This window comes from Ranitomeya variabilis, chromosome 4 (assembly GCF_051348905.1).
Source record: "Ranitomeya variabilis isolate aRanVar5 chromosome 4, aRanVar5.hap1, whole genome shotgun sequence".
In the NCBI taxonomy this organism is placed as follows: Eukaryota; Metazoa; Chordata; class Amphibia; order Anura; family Dendrobatidae; genus Ranitomeya; species Ranitomeya variabilis.
Window position 1 is genome coordinate 378738482 of NC_135235.1, and position 27709 is coordinate 378766190.

The 27709-nt window shown below is 43.5% G+C and overlaps 1 protein-coding gene across 2 annotated transcripts in view; it reads left to right on the top strand.

Annotated features, from left to right (window-relative positions):
- ADK (adenosine kinase) overlaps positions 1-27709 on the top strand; it is a 511546-nt gene that overhangs the window by 470723 nt on the left and 13114 nt on the right. For both annotated transcript variants that reach the window (XM_077250787.1, XM_077250788.1), the window contains exon 10: positions 20534-20620. In XM_077250787.1, coding sequence (XP_077106902.1) covers positions 20534-20620 — 87 coding nt within the window. The remainder of the gene's footprint in view (positions 1-20533; positions 20621-27709) is intronic.

Below are 27709 nucleotides of genomic sequence, written 5' to 3' on the forward strand. Positions count from 1 at the left end.
GGGCCGCGCAGTGTACAACGTGGGCCGCGCAGTGTACAACGTGGGCCGCGCAGTGTACAACGTGGGCCGCGCAGTGTACAACGTGGGCCGCGCAGTGTACAACGTGGGCCGCGCAATGTACAACGTGGGCCGCGCAATGTACAACGTGGGCCGCGCAATGTACAACGTGGGCCGCGCAATGTACAACGTGGGCCGCGCAATGTACAACGTGGGCCGCGCAATGTACAACGTGGGCCGCGCAATGTACAACGTGGGCCGCGCAATGTACAACGTGGGCCGCGCAATGTACAACGTGGGCCGCGCAATGTACAACGTGGGCCGCGCAATGTACAACGTGGGCCGCGCAATGTACAACGTGGGCCGCGCAATGTACAACGTGGGCCGCGCAATGTACAACGTGGGCCGCGCAATGTACAACGTGGGCCGCGCAATGTACAACGTGGGCCGCGCAATGTACAACGTGGGCCGCGCAATGTACAACGTGGGCCGCGCATTGTACAACGTGGGCCGCGCATTGTACAACGTGGGCCGCGCATTGTACAACGTGGGCCGCGCATTGTACTGCGTGGCTGCGTGGTCTGCGCAATGTACTGAGTGGCCTGCGCAATGTACTGAGTGGCCTGCGCAATGTACTGAGTGGCCTGCGCAATGTACTGAGTGGCCTGCGCAATGTACTGAGTGGCCTGCGCAATGTACTGAGTGGCCTGCGCAATGTACTGAGTGGCCTGCGCAATGTACTGAGTGGCCTGCGCAATGTACTGAGTGGCCTGCGCAATATACTACGTGGCCTGTGCTATACACTACGCATACATATTCTAGAATACCCGATGCGTTAGAATCGGGCCACCATCTAGTATGTATATATACAGTGCCTACAAGTAGTATTCAACCCCCTGCAGATTTAGCAGGTTTACACATTTGGAATTAACTTGGCATTGTGACATTTGGACTGTAGATCAGCCTGGAAGTGTGAAATGCACTGCAGCAAAAAAGAATGTTATTTCTTTGTTTATTTTTTTTTTTAAATTGTGAAAAGTCTTTTCAGAGGGTCATTTATTATTCAACCCCTCAACCCACCAGAATTCTGTTTGGTTCCCCTAAAGTATTAAGAAGTAGTTCAGGCACAAAGAACAATGAGCTTCACATGTTTGGATTAATTATCTCTTTTTCCAGCCTTTTCTGACTATTTAAGACCCTCCCCAAACTTGTGAACAGCACTCATACATAGTCAACATGGGAAAGACAAAGGAGCATTCCAAGGCCATCAGAGACAAGATCGTGGAGGGTCACAAGGCTGGCAAGGGGTACAAAACCCTTTCCAAGGAGTTGGGCCTACCTGTCTCCACTGTTGGGAGCATCATCCGGAAGTGGAAGGCTTATGGAACTACTGTTAGCCTTCCACGGCCTGGACAGCCTTTGAAAGTTTCCTCCCGTGCCGAGGCCAGGCTTGTCCGAAGAGTCAAGGCTAACCCAAGGACAACAAGGAAGGAGCTCCGGGAAGATCTCATGGCAGTGGGGACATTGGTTTCAGTCAATACAATAAGTAACGTACTCCACCGCAATGGTCTCCGTTCCAGACGAGCCCGTAAGGTACCTTTACTTTCAAAGCGTCATGTCAAGGCTCGTCTACAGTTTGCTCATGATCACTTGGAGGACTCTGAGACTGACTGGTTCAAGGTTCTCTGGTCTGATGAGACCAAGATCGAGATCTTTGGTGCCAACCACACACTTGACGTTTGGAGACTGGATGGCACTGCATACGACCCCAAGAATACCATCCCTACAGTCAAGCATGGTGGTGGCAGCATCATGCTGTGGGGCTGTTTCTCAGCCAAGGGGCCTGGCCATCTGGTCCGCATCCATGGGAAGATGGATAGCACGGCCTACCTGGAGATTTTGGCCAAGAACCTCCGCTCCTCCATCAAGGATCTTAAGATGGGTCGTCATTTCATCTTCCAACAAGACAACGACCCAAAGCACACAGCCAAGAAAACCAAGGCCTGGTTCAAGAGGCAAAAAAATCAAGGTGTTGCAGTGGCCTAGTCAGTCTCCTGACCTTAACCCAATTGAAAACTTGTGGAAGGAGCTCAAGATTAAAGTCCACATGAGACACCCAAAGAACCTAGATAACTTGGAGAAGATCTGCATGGAGGAGTGGGCCAAGATAACTCCAGAGACCTGTGCCGGCCTGATCAGGTCTTATAAAAGACGATTATTAGCTGTAATTGCAAACAAAGGTTATTCCACAAAATATTAAACCTAGGGGTTGAATAATAATTGACCCACACTTTTATGTTTAAAATTTATAAAAATTTAACTGAGCAACAAAACTTCTTGGTTTGTAAGATTTATGCATCTGTTAATAAATCCTGCTCTTGTTTGAAGTTTGAAGGCTCTAACTTATTTGCATCTTATTAAACCTGCTAAATCTGCAGGGGGTTGAATACTACTTGTAGGCATTGTGTGTGTGTGTGTGTATATATATATATATATATATATATATATATATATATATATATATATATATATATATATATACAGTATATATATATATATATATATATATATATATATGTATATATTTGCTCAAGAGGTTCTGCAGAAGCTGACGTGTACTTAGTGGTATCCATTCATGTACGTTGGATAATCTAAAATGTCCTCATCCTTTTTCAAAATATTGTGTTTGGTATCTTATCGTTCCACTGGCACCAAATCACTGTTGACCACTTCACGCCAGTCACCTTCTTCCCAGAGCCATAACTTTATTTTTTTTTAATATTCCATCTTGATGTTTTTATTCATACCAAATTGGTGTAGATAAGATCTTTTCATCACCAGTTATTGCATTTTAATGCAATGTTGCAGTGACCAAAAAACATAATTCTGGCGTTTTGATTTTCTTTTCTCATTGTTCCATTTACCAATTGGATTAATTCTTTTTATACATTGCTGGACAGGGCGTTGGTGAACACGGCGATACCAAATATGTGTATTTTTTTTTATTATTTTTTTTAATGGGTGATTTCAACTTTTTTATATTTTTAAAAACTTTATTTTTATTTATTTTTTTACTTTTCACTTTCTTCAATAGTCTCCATGGGAGATTTGAAGCCGCAATCATCCGATCACCTGTGCTACACATAGCAGGTCTCCACCATGATGGGTGTCTTGGGACATTTCACTATTGGATTACCTTCAGAAATTCCTGGGTTTATTTTTAATTCATAAATGGGTAAACAAGGGAGTATGGGGGAGTCTTTATTCAATTAAAGTATTTTTTTTCCTGTGTCTTTTTTTAACATTTCAATTAGCTAGTTAGCAATGACTGTGTCTAATAGATGCCGCCAAAATCACCACCAAAATATTACCCTACTTGTGCTTGCCAATGCACAAGGAGACGCAGGAAAAGCGGGGCAAAGTGCCAGAATTGACGCATCTAATTGATGCACCTTTTCTGGGGTGGCTGCGGGCCGCTTTTTTTAGGCTTGGGGAGAGCCAAATATCCGTGGATCTTCCTAGACTGAGAATACAAGCGCCTAGTTGCCTGCTTTACCGTGACTGGTTATCAAAAATAGGAGGGACCCCAATGCTTTTCTTTAAATTATTTCTTTAAATAATTTTAAAAAGCTGTGTTGGGCCCCTGTTTTATATAACCAGTCAAGATGAAGCAGACATCTGAGCACTGCAGTCCGCAGCTGTCTGCTATACCTCCACTTTATATCGAAAATAAAGGAGACCACCATGTCTTTTTTTTTTTTTTTTTTTTTACATACATCATCAACCATTAACTGCCATGCCAATACTTGATATGGCTGTGATGGGGCCCAAAGTGTCCAGACCAGATAGGCTTGATGATTGACTGCGCTGCTGCATTTCAACAAGCTTTGTACAGGCTGCGGAACCTGAACAGTAACACATACTTTCGTGAGAAGTCCTTGTTCAGGGTCCATGCACGGACCCCAGACTTTACTGTTTGGGTTCGCCAATTACTATTTATAATCCAAAGCCCACCACATCCTCTATCAAACATGGTTGAGGCAGTGTGATGACATGGGCATGCATGGCTTCCAGTAGCACTGGATGACTAGTGTTTATTGATGATGTTACTGAAGACAGATGCAGTCAGATGAATTCTGAAGTGTACAGGGCTAAAGTGTATGTTCAGATTCAAGTAAATGCAGTAAGGTTGATTGGACGGCACTTCATAGCCAAGATGAATAATGACCCAAAGTATACTGCAAAAGAAACCCATGAATCTATTAAGGCAAAGAAGTGGAATATTCTGCAATGTAATGCCAGAATATTCCACTTCTGCAAGAGTCAATCACCAAATGTCAGACCCATCGAGCATGCATTTCACATGCTTAAGACAAGACATTTAATTAGAAAAACCTATAAACAAACAACTAATGTCCGCTCCAGTAAAGGCCTGGCAAAGCATCACAAAGGAGGAAAGCCACCGTTTGGTGATGTTTCTTCATATAGGATCATCTAATAAGAGGTTTAATCGTGTCCTACACTATTAAAAAGGGTGTTTTCGCATTATAATTAAAAATGAATTAGTTCAGATGTATTATCGTCATTTTCTATTCTATGAACAAAGGAAGGACCAACATTTAAAAAGTAGGTGTGGGCATGTTCAGATCGACCACAAGCCTCTGGCCTCATAGTATACCCTTTTTTTATTCTGCCAGAAATATCCTCTGAAAAAATAACCACATCAATTTTGGACATTGTCATGTACACACTTCTCAGCACTAGGGAAGAGCGTGTTCTATTAAACTTTAGTCCAAAGTTCAGTTAAGGTAGAAGGACTGTGGCCGAACTTGAACCTTAACCCAAACCTCATAGAAATCAATGGAGACCCGAACGTTGGAGCTGGAAAATCTCTCTCTCCGCTCATTTCTACTTAGCACATGGCGTGAGGTATAACTATAAATGTTAATTTATCTCCTCACTCCATCTTGCACTTGACCTCTGTTATAGGATGTAAAGTGAGCATAAATCACACTACAACACAGTCTACACAACACACTGCCACTACTCATAAAACTCATGGGGTGATGCAGGGCCGGCTCAAAGTTTTTGAGGGTCCCGGGGAAAAGTCTCAGTGGCCCCCCCTTTAACACATACCACGATACATGATCGCATATAACACAGCCCATGTAGTATATAGCACAGCCACGTAGCATATAACAGCCCACGTAGCATATAATAGCCCATATAGTATATAGCACAGCCACATCTATATATATATATATATATATACATATAATTGTCTAAGGGGTACTTATTATTATTATTATTATTATTATTTATTGTTATAGCGCCATTTATTCCATGGCGCTTTACATGTGAGGAGGGGTATACATAATAAAAACAAGTACAATAATCTTAAACACTACAAGTCATAACTGGTACAGGAGGAGAGAGGACCCTGCCTGCGAAGGCTCACAATCTACAAGGGATGGGTGAGGATACAGTAGGTGAGGATAGAGCTGGTCATACAGTGGTTTGGTTGATCGGTGGTTACTGCAGGTTGTAGGCTTGTCGGAAGAGGTGGGTTTTCAGGTTCTTTTTGAAGATTTCGATGGTAGGCGAGAGTCTGATGTGTTGTGGTAGAGGGTTCCAGAGTAGGGGTGATACGCGAGAGAAATCTTGTATGCGATTGTGGGAAGAGGGGAGTAGAGAAGGAGATCTTGTGAGGATCGGAGGTTGCGTGTAGGTAAGTACCGGGAGACGAGGTCACAGATGTATGGAGGAGATAGGTTGTGATTGGCTTTGTACGTCATGGTTAGGGTTTTGTACTGGAGTCTCTGGGCAATGGGGAGCCAGTGAAGGGATTGACAGAGGGGAGAGGCAGGGGAATAGCGGGGGGACAGGTGGATTAGTCTGGCAGCAGAGTTTAGAATAGATTGGAGGGGTGCGAGAGTGTTCGAGGGGAGGCCACAGAGCAGGAGGTTGCAGTAGTCAAGGCGAGAGATGATGAGGGCATGGACTTCTGTCTTTCTATCTGCAACTTCCGTCACGGAAATCCCGCAACGCTGATTGATCTCGCAAGCTGCCTCTCATGGCTGCTGCGACTAATCAGCGATGGGATTAGTCACTCCCCCCTACTCCCCCGCAGTCAGTGCCCGGCGCCCGCTCCATACTCCCCGCAGTCAGTGCCCGGCGCCCGTTCCATACTCCCCGCAGTCAGTGCCTGGCGCCCGCTCCATACTCCCCTGCAGTCAGTGCCCGTCACCCGCTCCCTATTCCCCGCAGTCGGTGCCCGCTCTCACCCCCCCGCAGTCAGTGCCCGGCGCCCACATACTCCCCTCCACTCACCGCTCACACAGGGTTAATGCCAGCGGTAACGGACCGCGCTATACCTGGGTAATTTCGCAATGCATCCTGGGAATGGAAGATGGCGTCAGCCGCGCACATAGGGACAGCGCTGGATCCCAGGGGGTGAGTATATAACTATTTTTTGTTTTAATTATCTCTTTTTAACACGGATTTTGTAATAATTATAGGGGATAACTCAGGAGTCTATGAAGCACAATTATTCTTGAGGATACTTGACACAAATAAGTCCTTGCTTAGTCCAAAACACAGATAGATATGCTTATAAGGCAGTTCAAATTATATCTTAGCTCAACGAGGGAGGTCTGGGTAATAGTCTCAGGTTCTTGCAGAGCAGAAACCGCTTACATGTCCAGCAAATGCAGATGGAAGTAAACACGAGCAGCAGATGAAGGATTATTACTGGAACTGGTGTATGCAGCAGGAACTCAGAGCAGAGTAGCATGATCACCACACAGGTTCACAGGAGCAGGTATATAGCCAGGGAGTCACCAGAGGTCAGGAGCTGGATGCAAGGCAGAATACTCTAGCACAGACTGAAGTCTGGGGTGGAGTTTTATAGCAGGAAGACACAGTGCACATGAGACCAAAGACGCCATCTTGGAAAAGGGCAGTAATGCACAAAAAGGTAATACAAAATGTTCAGAATCCTGACAGATATGTGCCCACACTGCTATATACTACGTGGGCAGTGTTATATACCGCGCGGGCTGCGTGTTATATACCGCGCGGGCTGCGTGTTATATACCGCGCGGGCTGCGTGTTATATACCGCGCGGGCTGCGTGTTATATACCGCGCGGGCTGCGTGTTATATACCGCGCGGGCTGCGTGTTATATACCGCGCGGGCTGCGTGTTATATACCGCGCGGGCTGCGTGTTATATACCGCGCGGGCTGCGTGTTATATACCGCGCGGGCTGCGTGTTATATACCGCGCGGGCTGCGTGTTATATACCGCGCGGGCTGCGTGTTATATACCGCGCGGGCTGCGTGTTATATACCGCGCGGGCTGCGTGTTATATACCGCGCGGGCTGCGTGTTATATACCGCGCGGGCTGCGTGTTATATACCGCGCGGGCTGCGTGTTATATACCGCGCGGGCTGCGTGTTATATACCGCGCGGGCTGCGTGTTATATACCGCGCGGGCTGCGTGTTATATACCGCGCGGGCTGCGTGTTATATACCGCGCGGGCTGCGTGTTATATACCGCGCGGGCTGCGTGTTATATACCGCGCGGGCTGCGTGTTATATACCGCGCGGGCTGCGTGTTATATACCGCGCGGGCTGCGTGTTATATACCGCGCGGGCTGCGTGTTATATACCGCGCGGGCTGCGTGTTATATACCGCGCGGGCTGCGTGTTATATACCGCGCGGGCTGCGTGTTATATACCGCGCGGGCTGCGTGTTATATACCGCGCGGGCTGCGTGTTATATACCGCGCGGGCTGCGTGTTATATACCGCGCGGGCTGCGTGTTATATACCGCGCGGGCTGCGTGTTATATACCGCGCGGGCTGCGTGTTATATACCGCGCGGGCTGCGTGTTATATACCGCGCGGGCTGCGTGTTATATACCGCGCGGGCTGCGTGTTATATACCGCGCGGGCTGCGTGTTATATACCGCGCGGGCTGCGTGTTATATACCGCGCGGGCTGCGTGTTATATACCGCGCGGGCTGCGTGTTATATACCGCGCGGGCTGCGTGTTATATACCGCGCGGGCTGCGTGTTATATACCGCGCGGTGTTATACTACGTGGCCAGTGTTATGTACTGCGTGGCTGCTATACACTGCGTGGCCAGTGTTATGTACTGCGTGGCTGCTATACACTGCGTGGCCAGTGTTATGTACTGCGTGGCTGCTATACACTGCGTGGCCAGTGTTATGTACTGCGTGGCTGCTATACACTGCGTGGCCAGTGTTATGTACTGCGTGGCTGCTATACACTGCGTGGCCAGTGTTATGTACTGCGTGGCTGCTATACACTGCGTGGCCAGTGTTATGTACTGCGTGGCTGCTATACACTGCGTGGCCAGTGTTATGTACTGCGTGGCTGCTATACACTGCGTGGCCAGTGTTATGTACTGCGTGGCTGCTATACACTGCGTGGGCTGTGTTATGTACTATTTGGGCTGTGTTATATACTGTGTGGCCACTGTTATATATTGCGTGGCCTGTATTAACGCATCGGCTATTCTAGAATATGTATGTATATAGCAGCCACATAGTATATAGCACAGGCCACGTAGTATTTGTCTGCTATATACTACATGGCTCCTATATACTACGTGGCCTGTGCTATACTACTATGTGGCTGCTATATACATACATATTCTAGAATACCCGATGCGTTAGAATCGGGCCACCATCTAGTATTATATAACACAGCCCACGTAGTGTATAGAACAGCCATGTAGTGTATAGCACAGCCCACGTAGTATATAGCACAGACATGTAGTATACAGCACAGCTCCCCTCCTCACCTCTCAACGTTCCAGCACCACGCTGCTCCCTCCCTGCTCCGGTCTCGGCGGCTGCCGCTGCACTACCTGACACACAGCGAGTGTGCAATGACGTCATCGCGCACCCGCAGTGTCAGAGGCAGAGTGGGGAATGATGGGAGAGGGAGCGTCAGGTGATGCTCTCTCCTCCATCATTTGCTTTGAACTTTACCGGCAGACGCCTGTAAAGTTTAAAGCGGAGGCGGGGGAGTTGGCGCTTGCGACAGGTGGGCCCCCCTGCCTCACAGGGGCTCCATAGCAGCTGTGTGATGTGCTGCTAGCTGAGGGCCCCTGGGGGAGCGGGGGCCCTAGGCACTGGCAGCTGCCTGCCCCTAACGCGGCTCTGAATGGGCCTCCCTGTCTCGCCAGGGTCCCGGGCACTTGCCCGTGTACGCCGGGTGCTGAAGCCGGTCCTGGGGTGATGCATCTCCAAATATATTATTGTCCGACAGTCAAAAGGCCCCACACTTTCTGAAATGCTGTGGATTCTCTAGAGCAGTATTTCCCAAACTCCAGTCCTCGCCGCCCCCAACACGTCCTTAGTATTGCACAGGTGATAGAATTATTAAGGTATCAGAAACTGCATCAGGTTCTCACTAGCGCAATACTAAGAAAATCCTTTAATCCCTTCATGACCCCAGCTTTTATCGGTTTTGCTTTTTCATTTTTCGCTCCCCTTCTTCCCATAGGCATAACTTTTTTATTTTTCTGTCAATATGGCCATGTGAGGGCTTATTTTTTGCGAGACAAGTTGTACTTTTGAACGACATCATTGGTTTTAGCATGTCGTGTACTAGAAAACGGGAAAAAAATTCCAAGTGCGGTGAAATTGCAAAAATAGTGCAATCCCACACTGATTTTTTTTGTTTGGCTTTTTTGCTAGGTTCACTAAATGCTACAACTGACCTGCCATTTTGATTCTCCAGGTCATTACGAGTTCATAGACACCAAATGTGTCTAGGTTATTTTTTACCTAAATGGTAAAAAAAATTCCAAACTTTGCTAAAAAAATAACAAATAAAATTGCGCAATTTTCCGATACCCGTAGCGTCTCCTTTTTTCATGATCTGGGGTTGGGTGAGGGCTTATTTTTTGCGCGCCGAGCTGACGTTTTTAATGATACCATTTTGGTGCAGATTCGTTCTTTTGATCGCCCGTTATTGCATTTTAATGCAGTGTTGCGGCGACCAAAAAAACGTAATTCTGGCATTTCAATTTTTTTTTCTCGCTATGCCGTAGCGATCAGGTTAATCCATATTTTTTATTGATAGATCGAGCTATTCTGAACATGGCAATGCTAGATATGTGTAGGTTTGGGTTTTTATTGCTTTATTTTGAATGGGGCGAAAGGGGGGTGATTTAGACTTTTATATTTTTTTATTTTTACTTTTGCCATGCTTCAATAGCCCCCATGGGAGGCTAGAAGCTGGCATAGCCTGATCGGCTCTGCTACATAGGAACAATGCTCAGATTGCTCCTATGTAGTAGATTTACTGCATTGCTATGAGTGCCGACCAGAGGATGGCGCTCACAGCAATCCGGCATAAACATCCTTAGAGGTTTTCAATAGACCTCTGGTTGTCATGCCGACGCATCGCTGACCCACGATCACATGACGGGGGTCAGTGATGCGCTCATTTCCAGCCCGATGGCCGTAAGAGCTAGTTAAATGCCGCTGTCAGCATTTGACAGCAGCATGTAACTAGTTAATAGCAGTGGGTGGATTGCAATTCCACAATTGCGGGCACCTGTCAGCTGTAAAAAAAACAGCTGACATGTCCCGGTTTTGATGCGGGCTCACCACTGTCCGAGGTCAGAAAGGGGTTAAAGAGGTTGTCCACTACTTTTACAGTGATGCTTCAGGATAGGTCATCAATGTCTGATCGGCCAGAATCTGGCACTATGCATCCCCGCCAATCAGCTGTGGTGAAAAGAGCTGTTGTAAAGAGCTCCTCAGAGTGTCCTAGTGTGGGATCACTAGTCTCCTGGGACTCAACATGGTGGGAGGAAAAAGGATCAAAATGAGTAAGTGATCCAGATTTTTGGATGGTGAGAGTGGACCGTGTGGAAGACTTGATGGTGCTGCAGTCGTCAAGAATGCTGGAAGCATTGTCTGCTATACAATCAACGAACTAGTGATGAGTGAATATACGCGTTACTCGAGATTTCCCGAGCATGCTCGGGTGTCGTCCGATTATTTGTAAGTGCTCATCGCCGCAGCTGAATGATTTACAGCTACTAGCTAGCATAAGTACATGTGGGGGTTGCCTGGTTGCTAGGGAATCCCCACATGTAATCAAGCTGGCTAACAGATGTAAATCATTCAGCTGCTGCACGGAAAACTAAACCTCCGAGCACTTACAAATACTCGGAGGACACCCGAGCATGCTCGAGAAATCTCGAGTAACGAGTTTATTTGCTCATCACCATCAACCACTGCTCTGGCTTCAGAAGTGATGTAACGTGCCTCCCTGCAAGTGGGACAGGAAATTATGTGTCATGGATGTGCGTGTTTCTTTTCCTCCAGCAAAAAGCGTAGTCGCATCTGCCCCATGTCCTCTCCATCTGTGTGCTCTATCATCAGCACTTCCCCATCCCTTACCGCACACCTCTCACATTTTTTAATTGCTATGTCTCTTTAAACTATTTTTTGTTTTATATATATATATATATATATATATATATATATATATATATATATATATATATATATATATATATACACAGTGGGGCAAAAAAGTATTTAGTCAGTCAGCAATAGTGCAAGTTCCACCACTTAAAAAGATGAGGCGTCTGTAATTTACATCATAGGTAGACCTCAACTATGAGAGACAAACTGAGAAAAAAAAATCCAGAAAATCACTTTGTCTGTTTTTTTATCATTTTATTTGCATATTATGGTGGAAAATAAGTATTTGGTCAGAAACAAACAATCAAGATTTCTGGCTCTCACAGACCTGTAACTTCTTCTTTAAGAGTCTCCTCTTTCCTCCACTCATTACCTGTAGTAATGGCACCTGTTTAAACTTATCAGTATAAAAAGACACCTGTGCACACCCTCAAACAGTCTGACTCCAAACTCCACTATGGTGAAGACCAAAGAGCTGTCAAAGGACACCAGAAACAAAATTGTAGCCCTGCACCAGGCTGGAAAGACTGAATCTGCAATAGCCAACCAGCTTGGAGTGAAGAAATGAACAGTGGGAGCAATAATTAGAAAATGGAAGACATTCAAGACCACTGATAATCTCCCTCGATCTGGGGCTCCACGCAAAATCCCACCCCGTGGGGTCAGAATGATCACAAGAACGGTGAGCAAAAATCCCAGAACCACGCGGGGGGACCTAGTGAATGAACTGCAGAGAGCTGGGACCAATGTAACAAGGCCTACCATAAGTAACACACTACGCCACCATGGACTCAGATCCTGCAGTGCCAGACGTGTCCCACTGCTTAAGCCAGTACATGTCCGGGCCCGTCTGAAGTTTGCTAGAGAGCATTTGGATGATCCAAAGGAGTTTTGGGAGAATGTCCTATGGTCTGATGAAACCAAACTGGAACTGTTTGGTAGAAACACAACTTGTCGTGTTTGGAGGAAAAAGAATACTGAGTTGCATCCATCAAACACCATACCTACTGTAAAGCATGGAGGTGGAAACATCATGCTTTGGGGCTGTTTCTCTGCAAAGGGGCCAGGACGACTGATCCGGGTACATGAAAGAATGAATGGGGCCATGTATCGTGAGATTTTGAGTGCAAACCTCCTTCCATCAGCAAGGGCATTGAAGATGAAACGTGGCTGGGTCTTTCAACATGACAATGATCCAAAGCACACTGCCAGGGCAACGAAGGAGTGGCTTCGTAAGAAGCATTTCAAGGTCCTGGAGTGGCCTAGCCAGTCTCCAGATCTCAACCCTATAGAAAACCTTTGGAGGGAGTTGAAAGTCCGTGTTGCCAAGCGAAAAGCCAAAAACATCACTGCTCTAGAGGAGATCTGCATGGAGGAATGGGCCAACATACCAACAACAGTGTGTGACAACCTTGTGAAGACTTACAGAAAACGTTTGACCTCTGTCATTGCCAACAAAGGATGTATTACAAAGTATTGAGATTAAATTTTGTTTCTGACCAAATACTTATTTTCCACCATAATATGCAAATAAAATGATAAAAAAACAGACAGTGATTTTCTGGAATTTTTTTTCTCAGTTTGTCTCCCATAGTTGAGGTCTACCTATGATGTAAATTACAGACGCCTCTCATCTTTTTAAGTGGTGGAACTTGCACTATTGCTGACTGACTAAATACTTTTTTGCCCCACTGTACACACACAAACACACACACACACACAGCCAAAGAGATTTTTTTAAGCGTTCAATACCACCATTATGTACCACAGAGCACGTAACAAAATGTGCCACATAACACATAATACTGTATAGATAAGGAATAGAATCCAGAAAAAAATGTCAAAGCTTTTTGAAAGTTTTAGATATCACAGAAATGTAACCCACAGCATGGAATACAATATTGGTGAGTAATTGTTATAGATCACAAAAATATACCCAAGACAACGGAATACTGTATGGGTGAGAAATTTAACCTAGCAAAATTTTTAAACACTTTTTTCGGAGTGTTAGATATCCCATAAATGTACCCCAGACCACGGAATACTATATGGATGAGTAATTTAATCTAGAAAAAAATGCTAAACTTTTTTGGGCTGTTATATAACACAAGAATTTACCACAAAGCACGTAATATTCCATGGATCACACAATATTATATTTTTTCACACACAAAAAAATAAAGTCAAAGCTATATATTTTGCAAAGGACTGCACAGCCCTAATCCCTGTCTACAGACTGTATTCCATCTCTCTCCATGCTCCTGCAAATCTCTCTTCCTCTCAAGACTAAATGCAGAATGTATGTGATACAAGCAGCAAAGCAAACGATTATCCTTTAGAAGGGCTGTTAGTATGATGGCTGAGCTTCAGCACCAGTATCAACACTACAGGTCTCTGAACTACTGATGATGTCACAAGGCCAGCCAATCACAGTAGTGCCACAACCAAGATGGCTACGACATTACAGTGACGCACAGGCAAATCTCAGCATGCTTATTGGCCGTTTAACAGGTGCCAAACATGCGGGCAGGGAGTTTTACATTAAAGACTGCCCAATGCTAGCTGAGTAATGAACACGTCTACGCACCCAGATACCAGAGTGATATCATAGTATCACTGAGCACATTTGCTCATCCCGATTTAACACACTTATCTAACTCTGAAAAATATGGAATCAACAAGAAAAGCTAGACATGGTACATGTGACTATCAAAAAGGCAAATACAACAACAGCCTGCCGGTAGAATTGGGTTAGGTACTGGAAATTGGCCAGGGCGATCATAAATTATCTGAACTGACTTGTCCACTGTGGCTCTTACTTGTGTTTCTTCAGCCTGAACATTGTGAGCATTCAGTAAAGTGCTGCAACTTTTATGAGGACTCCAGAGCTCTGTTTAAGCTATGTATGGATTTGCGCTTTCTTGGATAGGTTTAGTGGTTAGGGGTTTTGTTTATGCTAGCACTCTACCAAGAACCCCCTTCTTTTGCATACTATATAGGTTTTAATTACGGTAACAATATTTTGCCTTGATTGACTGTACGCACGGTCCCATAAAAGGCTTTCAATAGCAGGTACTTCATAGCACCTTATAATTACTTCACATACACCTAAAAATAGTTTAATAAAAACATTTGAGGGAAAATATTGCAGTTTGGTGAAAAAGGGTTAAAATTACTGACTCATTTTACATGTCTATAATGCATTTCCTGTATCCAGCTTATACTAACCACAAGCTGTAATGAACAGCTGTTATCCAGAAATCTGCACACATTCTTCTAACTTATGAAAGCTGATCTATGTGAGAGTCTCCAAATGCTAGATTTTGAGGCCCTCTTGGGTCAGGGAGAACCTAGACAGATAACATTACAGTAAAGTTGCAGAGTACACAGATATTCATATGCGAAAGTTATACATTTCTTAGCAGTTGTATTCTTTATTACATTGAGCTGATTAAATATTTCTGACCGATTCTTTTGGATTTTAATCTGGCAAAGCTTATTGTCTGATTGCTACGCAGTTCTGCTTATTCCAGTGTTCCCTTCCTGCTTATCTCTTTCGATTTGACCCAAGGACTTGTTTGCATTACCGGATTTTGAGGTTTTGGTCTTACTAATCCTTTACAGTTTTTGTCATTTCCATATTTCTGTTTAGTTATAGTCCAAAAAAAATATTTGGTACCTTGCAAGCCAGTTAGAAAAAAGATTGACCTCAATAAGGGAAAAAAAAACAACAAATAATCTTTTAGCTATGAGACCTATTAAACGACATCAACGTAAGAAGGAAAAGGTGGCACTCGCCGTCCCTTAAAAACTCCTTTTATTGCATGAAAAATTAAAATAATATTGCTGGAGAAATTGACCACGTAATGTGCAACAGCCATTTTGCAAGTCCGTGTCTCAATGGGTTCTTGAAATTCAAGGACCTGTTGAGGCTTGAAACAGTCATCATCCATTATGTGATCCATTTCTCCTGCAACCAAGTTTTAATTTTTCGTGCAATGAAGGAGTTTTTAAAGGATGGCGAGTGCCACCTTTTCCTCCTTATGTTGTTGTTGCTATAGCTGGCCGATACACCAGTGCAGCACCCAGGATCCCAGTTGTTTTGGATGTTTGTTGTTTTTTTTTCAATGTTTTGGATTAACAGAATAATAAGGCAACATATGGTGCCGGACCTCCTCATCTAGAGACCTTTTGGCTAATACATATAACATAGGTAATGTTACAAAAGAAGCATTCACAACTACTTGGGTTTGTCCGGCAAGCGTGGTATTACAACTGATTTATTATCCAAGCTCATTACGTTGTTTTTTTTTATATCGATTTATTACAAAAGGTCTCTGAGATACATAATGTATGTGTATAGTCTTCTTATTTATTTTTAGAGCGCCATTGATTCCATAGTGCTGTACGTGATAAGGGTATACATACAAAACACAAATAGATTACAGTGAACAAATTAACAATGGCAGTGTGGCACAGAGGGAAGAGGACCCTGCACTTGCAGGCTTACATTCTACAGGGTGATAGAGAAGGAGACAGCAGGTAGGGGATTGTGGCTGTTCTGGTAGGGGCGAGCCGTAAACAGGGTCATTACAGGAAGTAACCATTCTTGAAAAGATGGGTTTTCAAGTTTCGTCTTGAATGTGGTGGATAATCGAACATATTGGGGCAGAGAATTCCCAAGGAAAAGGGTTTTCTTGGCAGCTATTATTGATATCAGATCAGTGGAGTCTGACATTGGGCCTTCCAACATATCAGCTGTTGTTAGCTTCAACTGGTAACATTACTTTCTATTCAAGGGAAGCATAGCATTGGCCGATTACCCCAAAGAAGAGCTGGTGGTAATAGACAACGTATTTGTTTGTTTAGAATGCACCAATCCAGGGTTGTTTTATTTCTGCATCGGAGCAGTGCTAATAATATAAACTCACCAGGGGCTGATACTAACAGCTTGAGGTCACTGTGAAAGAAATGTCTGGCCCCCTCCTTTTATGGCGATATATACAGTGGGGCAAAAAAGTATTTAGTCAGTCCGCAATAGTGCAAGTTCCACCACTTAAAAAGATGAGAGGCGTCTGTAATTTACATCATAGGTAGACCTCAACTATGGGAGACAAACTGAGACAAAAAAATACAGAAAATCACATTGTCTGTTTTTTTATCATTTTATTTGCATATTCTGGTGGAAAATAAGTATTTGGTCAGAAACAAGCAATCAAGATTTCTGGCTCTCACAGACCTGTAACTTCTTCTTTAAGAGTCTCCTCTTTCCTCCACTCATTACCTGTAGTAACGGCACCTGTTTAAACTTGTTATCAGTATAAAAAGACACCTGTGCACACCCTCAAACAGTCTGACTCCAAACTCCACTATGGTGAAGACCAAAGAGCTGTCAAAGGACACCAGAAACAAAATTGTAGCCCTGCACCAGGCTGGGAAGACTGAATCTGCAATAGCCAACCAGCTTGGAGTGAAGAAATCAACAGTGGGAGCAATAATTAGAAAATGGAAGACATTCAAGACCACTGATAATCTCCCTCGATCTGGGGCTCCACGCAAAATCCCACCCCGTGGGGTCAGAATGATCACAAGAACGGTGAGCAAAAATCCCAGAACCACGCGGGGGGACCTAGTGAATGAACTGCAGAGAGCTGGGACCAATGTAACAAGGCCTACCATAAGTAACACACTACGCCACCATGGACTCAGATCCTGCAGTGCCAGACGTGTCCCACTGCTTAAGCCAGTACATGTCCGGGCCCGTCTGAAGTTTGCTAGAGAGCATTTGGATGATCCAGAGGAGTTTTGGGAGAATGTCCTATGGTCTGATGAAACCAAACTGGAACTGTTTGGTAGAAACACAACTTGTCGTGTTTGGAGGAAAAAGAATACTGAGTTGCATCCATCAAACACCATACCTACTGTAAAGCATGGTGGTGGAAACATCATGCTTTGGGGCTGTTTCTCTGCAAAGGGGCCAGGACGACTGATCCGGGTACATGAAAGAATGAATGGGGCCATGTATCGTGAGATTTTGAGTGCAAACCTCCTTCCATCAGCAAGGGCATTGAAGATGAAACGTGGCTGGGTCTTTCAACATGACAATGATCCAAAGCACACCGCCAGGGCAACGAAGGAGTGGCTTCGTAAGAAGCATTTCAAGGTCCTGGAGTGGCCTAGCCAGTCTCCAGATCTCAACACTATAGAAAACCTTTGGATGGAGTTGAAAGTCCGTGTTGCCAAGCGAAAAGCCAAAAACATCACTGCTCTAGAGGAGATCTGCATGGAGGAATGGGCCAACATACCAACAACAGTGTGTGGCAACCTTGTGAAGACTTACAGAAAACGTTTGACCTCTGTCATTGCGAACAAAGGATGTATTACAAAGTATTGAGATGAAATTTTGTTTCTGACCAAAAACTTATTTTCCACCAGAATATGCAAATAAAATGATAAAAAAACAGACAATGTGATTTTCTGTATTTTTTTTTCTCAGTTTGTCTCCCATAGTTGAGGTCTACCTATGATGTAAATTACAGACGCCTCTCAACTTTTTAAGTGGTGGAACTTGCACTATTGCTGACTGACTAAATACTTTTTTGCCCCACTGTATATCACACACCTTGACATAGTCTTAGTCATATACATAGTCATAATCTTTCATAATCACAGTCACCTTTATTATGTATATTGCTGTCCCTTATTACACAGTTCCCTCTTATGTGCATCTCCATCCCTTATGTATCAGGTTATATAGGGCCCTGTCTTTATTACATACCGTCCTTTCTTGTTAGATATATAATGCAATGACTGCTGATGGAGCATGGGAAATCTTTCTTTCTGATGGAGGCGACTAATCGTCTGGTCACCGTCTACTCCATCAGCAGTCCTTTTATATTGTAATAAGAGAGGGGACTATGTAAGAAAGAGAGCGCTGTGAATAATAAATATAATGAGAATACGTTATGTAAGGGACAGCACTGTACATAACAGCAGAGGACGCTTTATAAGGGACTGCCCCATATATAACTAGAGAGGATGGTACATAATAAAGGACGGTGTTATACGTAATAAGAGGAAACTATGTAATGAGCTGTAACTAAGGACGGCGCTATATACAATAACTGAGTATACTAAGGGACTATGCTACATAATAAGGCTACATCCTTATATCCGTATGCAGTGTTGGTAGGCTGCTTGCTTTTACAGCCACATTGAGCATGTTCTATACCGAACCATGATTTTCACAGATTTGTAAATGGATCTATAAAGCTCTACGAGTCTGTGTGCTGTCCGATTAAAAAAAAAAAAATAAAAAATAAAAAATCTGGCAGCACACAGACATATCACACAAATGTGAGAATGTGGCCTAAGGGTACTGTCACACAGTGCCATTTTCATCGCTACGACGGTACGATCCGTGACCTTCCAGCGATATCCATACGATATCGCAGTATCTGACACGCAGCAGCGATCAGGGACCCTGCTGAGAATCGTACGTCGTAGCAGATCGTTTGGAACTTTCTTTCGTCGCTTGATCACCCGCTGACATCGCTGGATCGTTGTGTGTGACACCGATCCAGCGATGTGTTTGCTTGTAACCAGGGTAAACATCGGGTAACTAAGCGCAGGGCCGCGCTTAGTAACCCGATGTTTACCCTGGTTACCAGCGTAAACGTAAAAAAAACAAACAGTACATACTCACATTCCGGTGTCTGTCCTCCGGCGTCTCAGCTTCTCTGCACTGTGAGCGCCTGCCGGCCGGAAAGCGAGCACAGCGGTGACGCGGTGACGTCACCGCTGTGCTTTCCGGCTATGGTGCTTACACAGTGCAGAGAAGCAGAACGCCGGGGGACAGACACCGGAATGTGAGTATGTACTGTTTGTTTTTTTTACGTTTACGCTGGTAACCAGGGTAAACATCGGGTTACTAAGCGCGGCCCTGCGCTTAGTAACCCGATGTTTACCCTGGTTAACCGGGGACTTCGGCATCGCTCCAGCGCCGTGATTGCAAAGTGTGACCGCAGTCTACGACGCTGGAGCGATAATCATACGACGCTGCGACGTCACGGATCGTGCCGTCGTAGCGATGAAAATGGCACTGTGTGACAGTACCCTAAGGGATTTTCACTCCAAATCACACAGTGCAGATACAGAATAATATCTCCATCCAGGCACTTACCACTGATGTCTCATCTGATTAGAGTGGTTTTATGCTGTTTCCTCTCCATCTGGTTAGACCTTCATATCAACATCTCCCAGCCACGACTCGTCTTGTCACTGAGATCGTCGCAGCCCTAAAAATAACAAGGCCACATACTTTGTATACATACATGTCTCCCCCCACACTGTGCCCCACGCTACAGATATATGCCCCACTATTAATGTGCTATTAGCCATGCACCAATATAAAGTGATAAGCAGCACTGTTCCCCCAATAACTATAATCTCTGCCTCCCAATAAATATAAATTACTGGACCGCTGGAGTGGTGCTGTTACTTGTTCTATAATTGATATGTTCTTGTGCGGCTTATATTAAATGTATGTATTTTTGTCTCATTTGCTCTTACTATAGAAAACGATCATGCTGTTGCTTTTCCTCTAATGACCTGTAATAGTCTAGAATTTCTGACTATACACATTGCGGCTGCAAAATCTCCACGTTTGTATTCCTGACTTCTGGAAATTTTCCCCAAAAGGTGCTACATCCACAATAGCAGAGTCTAATCCACAAAACAGATGAGAATAGGACATGCAGCGAGAAGCAGATATGTGTATGGATGCATGACACTCTAGGGGTCTGCATTCTGTTTTAGAAAAATACAGAGAGCACTAGGACGTGTCACACAGCTGTGTGAATGTAGCCTTAAAGTTGTGGTTCTTTCTGCTGAGTGTTTTCCATAGGTCTCTTTAACTGATAAATCCTGAATTTCCAATAAGCACATGGCAAAGTCCTGGATAAACCTTTCTACTTGATAAATGGCTTGCATTGACATGCCATGTGGGTATGACCCACATTCATTATGGTGATATAATGACAATTTGTTTTCTCTCCAGCTCATGAAGTTGTGTCATTCCCTGTGTTAGAAATTGACCAGAGTAAAATTGTGGACACCAATGGAGCAGGGGATGCTTTTGTTGGAGGTAAGTTCCTTTTCTTTTGTGATTTTATTCTAATTTTAGATTAATTTTTTAAATTCTGTTTTTAAAGGATCTGTAACAAAAAAAGCCTTACTTACTTACTTAAAAGACTTTGCTTCTATGGTAGAATATCTATTTTCTGCATATCATGGCATGATGCTGTACTAGAACATGCCAGGGTGTTGTACAGACTCTGCTTGTGTATATGAGCAATACTGATTGGTGCCAAATGACAATGTGTGCTCTAAGGCCGGATATACACATCCATGTGTATCCATACCGTGATGTGCATACTGACCTCGCATCTCCAGCAGACCTTGACGGCCTTATATATGACTACAAGGCCGCTGTGTTTTGGTTGGGAGACCTGCGACCAGGCCGTGACACATGGATGTGTGAATGCAGCTTTAATAGCACAGAAAGCACTTTGTAAATGGTGGGGCTTCACAGCACATATGATCTTTACCAGTACTACAAAATGTTAAGAAAGGATTTTGTGCACATCAAGGCCTCATTCAGACGTCCGAATTTTTCACGTATAATAAAATTGGATAAATTATTCTGATCAGAGTTTTATTAGAGTGTAATTTGAGCGTCCTCTGATTTTCTCGTATGTGAAATAAAAAAAACAAACTTTTCTCCTCTTTTTCCATTGTGAAACTCGGACCACACTTAGATGTAATCCGAAAGCAGTTGTTTTTTGTTTTGTTTTTGTAACAGACCCATTGACTTGCATTGCCGATTTTTATTTGATTCTCAGGTCAAAATCAGACGTGTCTCCAATATTTTCCGTGGACCACTCAGTCATAGGCAAAAAATCAGACGTGCCTATAATCTATGGAGCCATTCACGAGTGCAATCCTTGAAAATTACAGCTAGCACTCGTTCACATAAAATGGACATCTGAATGAGACCTGACGTGAAAAAAGACTTTAACCCCTTTACCACCAAGGGTGGTTTGCACGTTAATGACCGGGCCAATTTTTACAATTCTGACCACTGTCCCTTTGAGGCTATAACTCTGGAACGCTTCAACGGATCCTGGTGATTCTGACACTATTTTCTCGTGACATATTGTACTTCATGATAGTGGTACAATTTCTTTGATATTACCTGCGTTTATTTGTGGAAAAAACGGAAATTTAGCGAAAATTTTGAAAATTTCGCAATTTTAGAACTTTGAATTTTTATACAATTAAATCACAGAGATGTCACACAAAATACTTAATAAGTAACATTTCCCACTTGTCTACTTTACATCAGCACAATTTTGGAAGCAAAATTTTTTTTGTTAGGGAGTTATAAGGGTTAAAAGTTGACCAGCAATTTCTCATTTTTACAACACCATTTTTTTTAGGGACCACATCACATTTGAAGTCATTTTGAAGGGTCTATATGATGGAAAATACCCAAGTGTGACACCATTCTAAAAACTGCACCCCTCAAGGTGCTCAAAACCACATTCAAGAAGTTTATTAACCCTTCAGGTGTTTCACAGGAATTTTTGGAATGTTTAAATAAAAATGAACATTTAACTTTTTTACACAAAAAATTTACTTCAGCTCCAATTTGTTTTATTTTACCAAGGGTAACAGGAGAAAATGGACCCCAAAAGTTGTTGTACAATTTGTACTGAGTACGCCGATACCCCATATGTGGGGGTAAACCACTGTTTGGGCGCATGGCAGAGCTTGGAAGGGAAGGAGCGCCATTTGACTTTTCAATGCAAAATTGACTGGAATTGAGATGGGACGCCATGTTGCGTTTGGAGAGCCCCTGATGTGCTTAAACATTGAAACCCCCCACAAGTGACACCATTTTGGAAAGTGGACCCCCTAAGGAACTTATCTAGATGTGTGGTGAGCACTTTGACCCATTAAGTGAATCACAGAAGTTTACAATGCAGAGCCGTAAAAATAAAAAATCATATTTTTTCACAAAAATGATCTTTTCACCCCCACTTTTTTATTTTCCCAAGGGTAAGAGAAGAAATTGGACCCGAAAAGATGTTGTACAATTTGTCCTGAGTACGATGATACCCAATATGTGGGGGGAACCACCCTTTGGGCGCATGGCAGAGCTCGGAAGGGAAGGAGCGCCATTTGGAATGCAGACTTCGATGGATTGGTCTGCAGGCGTCACGTTGCATTTGCAGAGCCCCTGATGTAACTAAACAGTAGAAACCCCTCACAAGTGATCCCATATTGGAAACTAGACCCCCCCCAAGGAACTTATCTAGATGTGTTGTGAGAACTTTGAACCCCCAAGTGTTTCACTACAGTTTATAACGCAGAGCCGTGAAAATAAAAAATATATTTTTTTACACAAAAATTATTTTTTAGCCCCCAGTTTTGTATTTTCCCAAGGGTAACAGGAGAAATTGGACCCCAAAAGTTGTTGTACAATGTGTCCTGAGTACGCTGATACCACATATGTTGGGGTAAAGCCCTGTTTGTGCGCACGGGAGAGCTCGGAAGGGAAGGAGCACTGTTTTACTTTTTCAATGCAGAATTGACTGGAATTGAGATCGGACGCAATGTCGCATTTGGAGAGCCCCTGATGTGCCTAAACAGTGGAAACCCCCAATTCTAACTGAAACCCTAATCCAAACACACCCCTAACCCTAATCTCAACTGTAACCCTAACCACACCCCTAACCCTGACACCCCTAACCCTAATCCCAACCCTATTCCCAACCGTAAATGTAATTCTAACCCTAACTTTAGCCCCAACCCTAACTTTAGCCCCAACCCTAACTTTAGCCCCAACCCTAACTTTAGCCCCAACCCTAACTTTAGCCCCAACCCTAACTTTAGCCCCAACCCTAACTTTAGCCCCAACCCTAACTTTAGCCCCAACCCTAACTTTAGCCCCAACCCTAACTTTAGCCCCAACCCTAACTTTAGCCCCAACCCTAACTTTAGCCCCAACCCTAACTTTAGCCCCAACCCTAACTTTAGCCCCAACCCTAACTTTAGCCCCAACCCTAACTTTAGCCCCAACCCTAACTTTAGCCCCAACCCTAACTTTAGCCCCAACCCTAACTTTAGCCCCAACCCTAGCCCAAACCCTAACCGTAACCCTAACCCTAATGGGAAAATGGAAATAAATAAATTTTTTTTATTTTTCGTAACTAAGGGGGTGATGAAGGGGGGTTTGATTTACTATTTATAGCGCGTTTTCTAGCGGATTTTTGATTGGCAGATCCGTTTGATCCGTTTGATCGCTTTTTATTGCCAAAAATGTTTTTTGCGTTACCACATTTTGAGAGCTATAATTTTTCCATATTTTGCTCTACAGAGTCATGTGAGGTCTTGTTTTTTGCGGGACGAGTTGACGTTTTTATTGGTAACATTTTCGGGCATGTGACATTTTTTTATCGCTTTTTATTCCGATTTTTGTGAGGCAGAATGACCAAAAACCAGCTATTCATGAATTTCTTTTTGGGGGGGCGTTTATACCGTTCCTCGTTTGGTAAAATGGATAAAGCAGTTATATTCTTCGGGTCAGTACGATTACAGCGATACCTCATTTATATCATTTTTTTATGTTTTGGTGCTTTTATACGATAAAAACTATTTTATAGAAAAAATAATTATTTTTGCATCGCTTTATTCTGAGGACTATAATTTTATTTTTTCGCTGATGATGCTATATGGCGGCTCGTTTTTTGCAGGACAAGATGACGTTTTCAGCGGTACCATGGTTATTTATTTCCGTCTTTTTGATTGCATGTTATTCCACTTTTTGTTCGGCAGTATGATAAAGCGTTGTTTTTTGCCCCTTTTTTTTTTTTTTTTTTTTTTACGATGTTCACAGAAGGGGTTAACTAGTGGGACAGTTTTATAGGTCGGGTCGTTATGGACGCGGCGATACTAAATATGTGTACTTTTATTGTTTTTTTTAATTTACCTAAAGGAATGTATTTATTGGAACAATATACAGTGCCTACAAGTAGTATTCAACCCCCTGCAGATTTAGCAGGTTTACACATTTGGAATTAACTTGGCATTGTGACATTTGGACTGTAGATCAGCCTGGAAGTGTGAAATGTACTGCAGCAAAAAAGAATGTTATTTCTTTATTTTTTTTTTTAAATTGGGAAAAGTTTTTTCAGAGGGTCATTTATTATTCAACCCCTCAACCCACCAGAATTCTATTTGGTTCCCCTAAAGTATTAAGAAGTAGTTCAGGCACAAAGAACAATGAGCTTCACATGTTTGGATTAATTATCTCTTTTTCCAGCCTTTTCTGACTATTTAAGACCCTCCCCAAACTTGTGAACAGCACTCAAACATGGTCAACATGGGAAAGACAAAGGAGCATTCCAAGGCCATCAGAGACAAGATCGTGGAGGGTGACAAGGCTGGCAAGGGGTACAAAACCCTTTCCAAGGAGTTGGGCCTACCTGTCTCCACTGTTGGGAGCATCATCCGGAAGTGGAAGGCTTATGGAACTACTGTTAGCCTTCCACGGCCTGGACAGCCTTTGAAAGTTTCCTCCCGTGCCGAGGCCAGGCTTGTCCGAAGAGTCAAGGCTAACCCAAGGACAACAAGGAAGGAGCTCCGGGAAGATCTCATGGCAGTGGGGACATTGGTTTCAGTCAATACCATAAGTAACGTACTCCACCGCAATGGTCTCCATTCCAGACGAGCCCGTAAGGTACCTTTACTTTCAAAGCGTCATGTCAAGGCTCGTCTACAGTTTGCTCATGATCACTTGGAGGACTCTGAGACTGACTGGTTCAAGGTTCTCTGGTCTGATGAGACCAAGATCGAGATCTTTGGTGCCAACCACACACGTGACGTTTGGAGACTGGATGGCACTGCATACGACCCCAAGAATACCATCCCTACAGTCAAGCATGGTGGTGGCAGCATCATGCTGTGGGGCTGTTTCTCAGCCAAGGGGCCTGGCCATCTGGTCCGCATCCATGGGAAGATGGATAGCACGGCCTACCTGGAGATTTTGGCCAAGAACCTCCGCTCCTCCATCAAGGATCTTAAGATGGGTCGTCATTTCATCTTCCAACAAGACAACGACACAAAGCACACAGCCAAGAAAACCAAGGCCTGGTTCAAGAGGCAAAAAAATCAAGGTGTTGCAGTGGCCTAGTCAGTCTCCTGACCTTAACCCAATTGAAAACTTGTGGAAGGAGCTCAAGATTAAAGTCCACATGAGACACCCAAAGAACCTAGATAACTTGGAGAAGATCTGCATGGAGGAGTGGGCCAAGATAACTCCAGAGACCTGTGCCGGCCTGATCAGGTCTTATAAAAGACGATTATTAGCTGTAATTGCAAACAAAGGTTATTCCACAAAATATTAAACCTAGGGGTTGAATAATAATTGACCCACACTTTTATGTTTAAAATTTATAAAAATTTAACTGAGCAACAAAACTTTTTGGTTTGTAAGATTTATGCATCTGTTAATAAATCCTGCTCTTGTTTGAAGCTTGAAGGCTCTAACTTATTTGCATCTTATTAAACCTGCTAAATCTGCAGGGGGTTGAATACTATTTGTAGGCACTGTATATATTTTTTTTATTATTTATTTAGGAATTTTTTTTTTTTTTTTTTTTTTTTTTACACGTGATTTTTATTTTTTTTTGCATTTTTACTTTGCCCCAGGGGAAGGCATCACAGTAAAGTGACAGATCGCTGATCTGACACTTTGCTATGCACTGTGTCAGATCGGCGATCTGACGTGCACTTCTCCTGGCTTCCCGACGCCTGCTCTGAGCACCGTGCAGTGCTCCTCTGGGAAATTTAATATGCAAATTGTCTCTTCAGAGAAAAAGAGGACTTGAACTCTATAGCGCCACAGAGTATCTGTCACAAATCTGCAGCAGCCCTTTTTATTTAATATAACAGTGGATTATTTGTCTATATATAATAACGTAATAAAACTGCTCAGAATATCCCCTAATTTCTCCCTAAAGGGTCTGAACTTCTTGCAAAGTTGTGCTTAAACATCCAGGTTATGGGATCACAACCCTCTGCGGCTTCTCTCATAGTGAAAGAGCCAGATCTATGGGGACCTCGCTCTTTCCACTAGCCCAGTGCTGCCACATACTTTATTAAGCTTTGCTGAATGGTAACCGCTCTAATGATGTTACCGGTCAGTAAGAGCCAAGTAAAGTACACTACAGCTCTGCTCTAATGAAAAGAGCAAGATGTCACTTCCACTGCAGGAACAGCCACGGAGGGTTGAAGGATTCTAAACTTCAATCCAGCTTTGCTAGAAAATTCGGCCCTTTCAGGGGACAACTTCTAAGTTGTTTTGTTGCTATATTGTATTCAGACAAATTGCCAGTATGGGGCTCCCCACTGCTTACTAAATAAAAAGGACAGCTCCAGGTTGGTGATGGGTACACTTCAAGTGCTCTCCACTCGTTCTGAACACAAAATGGGTTATATGAAATGTTAATGTTTTTTTCTTTATACCATGGTATGTATTAAATAGTTTCTTTGTTTTAAATGTTGAAGGTAGCCTTAAGTCCATCGAGTTCCAACTATAGTCTAATATGTTGATCTAGAGGAAGGCAAACACCCAATGGGTTAGACATTAATAGCGCTATGTTAGGGGAAAATTCCATCCTGACTCCATACAGCAATCAGACTACTTCCCTGGACCAATGCCCCATCACAGAATCTACTAACCATAGCCTATATTATTATACTTATCAACAAAGGCATTCAATACTTTCTTGAATTTTACTGAATCACAACATCACGTGGCAGAGTTCCATAGTCTGACTGTTCTTATGGTAAAGAATCTGCGTCTGTGATCATAATTACACCTTATTTCATCTCAACGTAGAGGATGCTGCTTGTCCCTGCTGCAGGCCTAGGTGTAAAAATCTCATTAAAAAGATCTCTGTACAATCCCCTCATATATTTGTATAGTGTAATAAGTTCACCCCTGATCCTTTGTCTTTTTCCAAATGAATAAACCCCCATTTAATAACCTGTCTTGGTATTGCAGTCTACGCATTCTATTAATAACCTTGGTTGCTCTTCTCTGCACCCATTGTAGATCAGCTTCAGTGGCATGTAAAATTTGACCAAGGTTTCCGATCTTAATTAG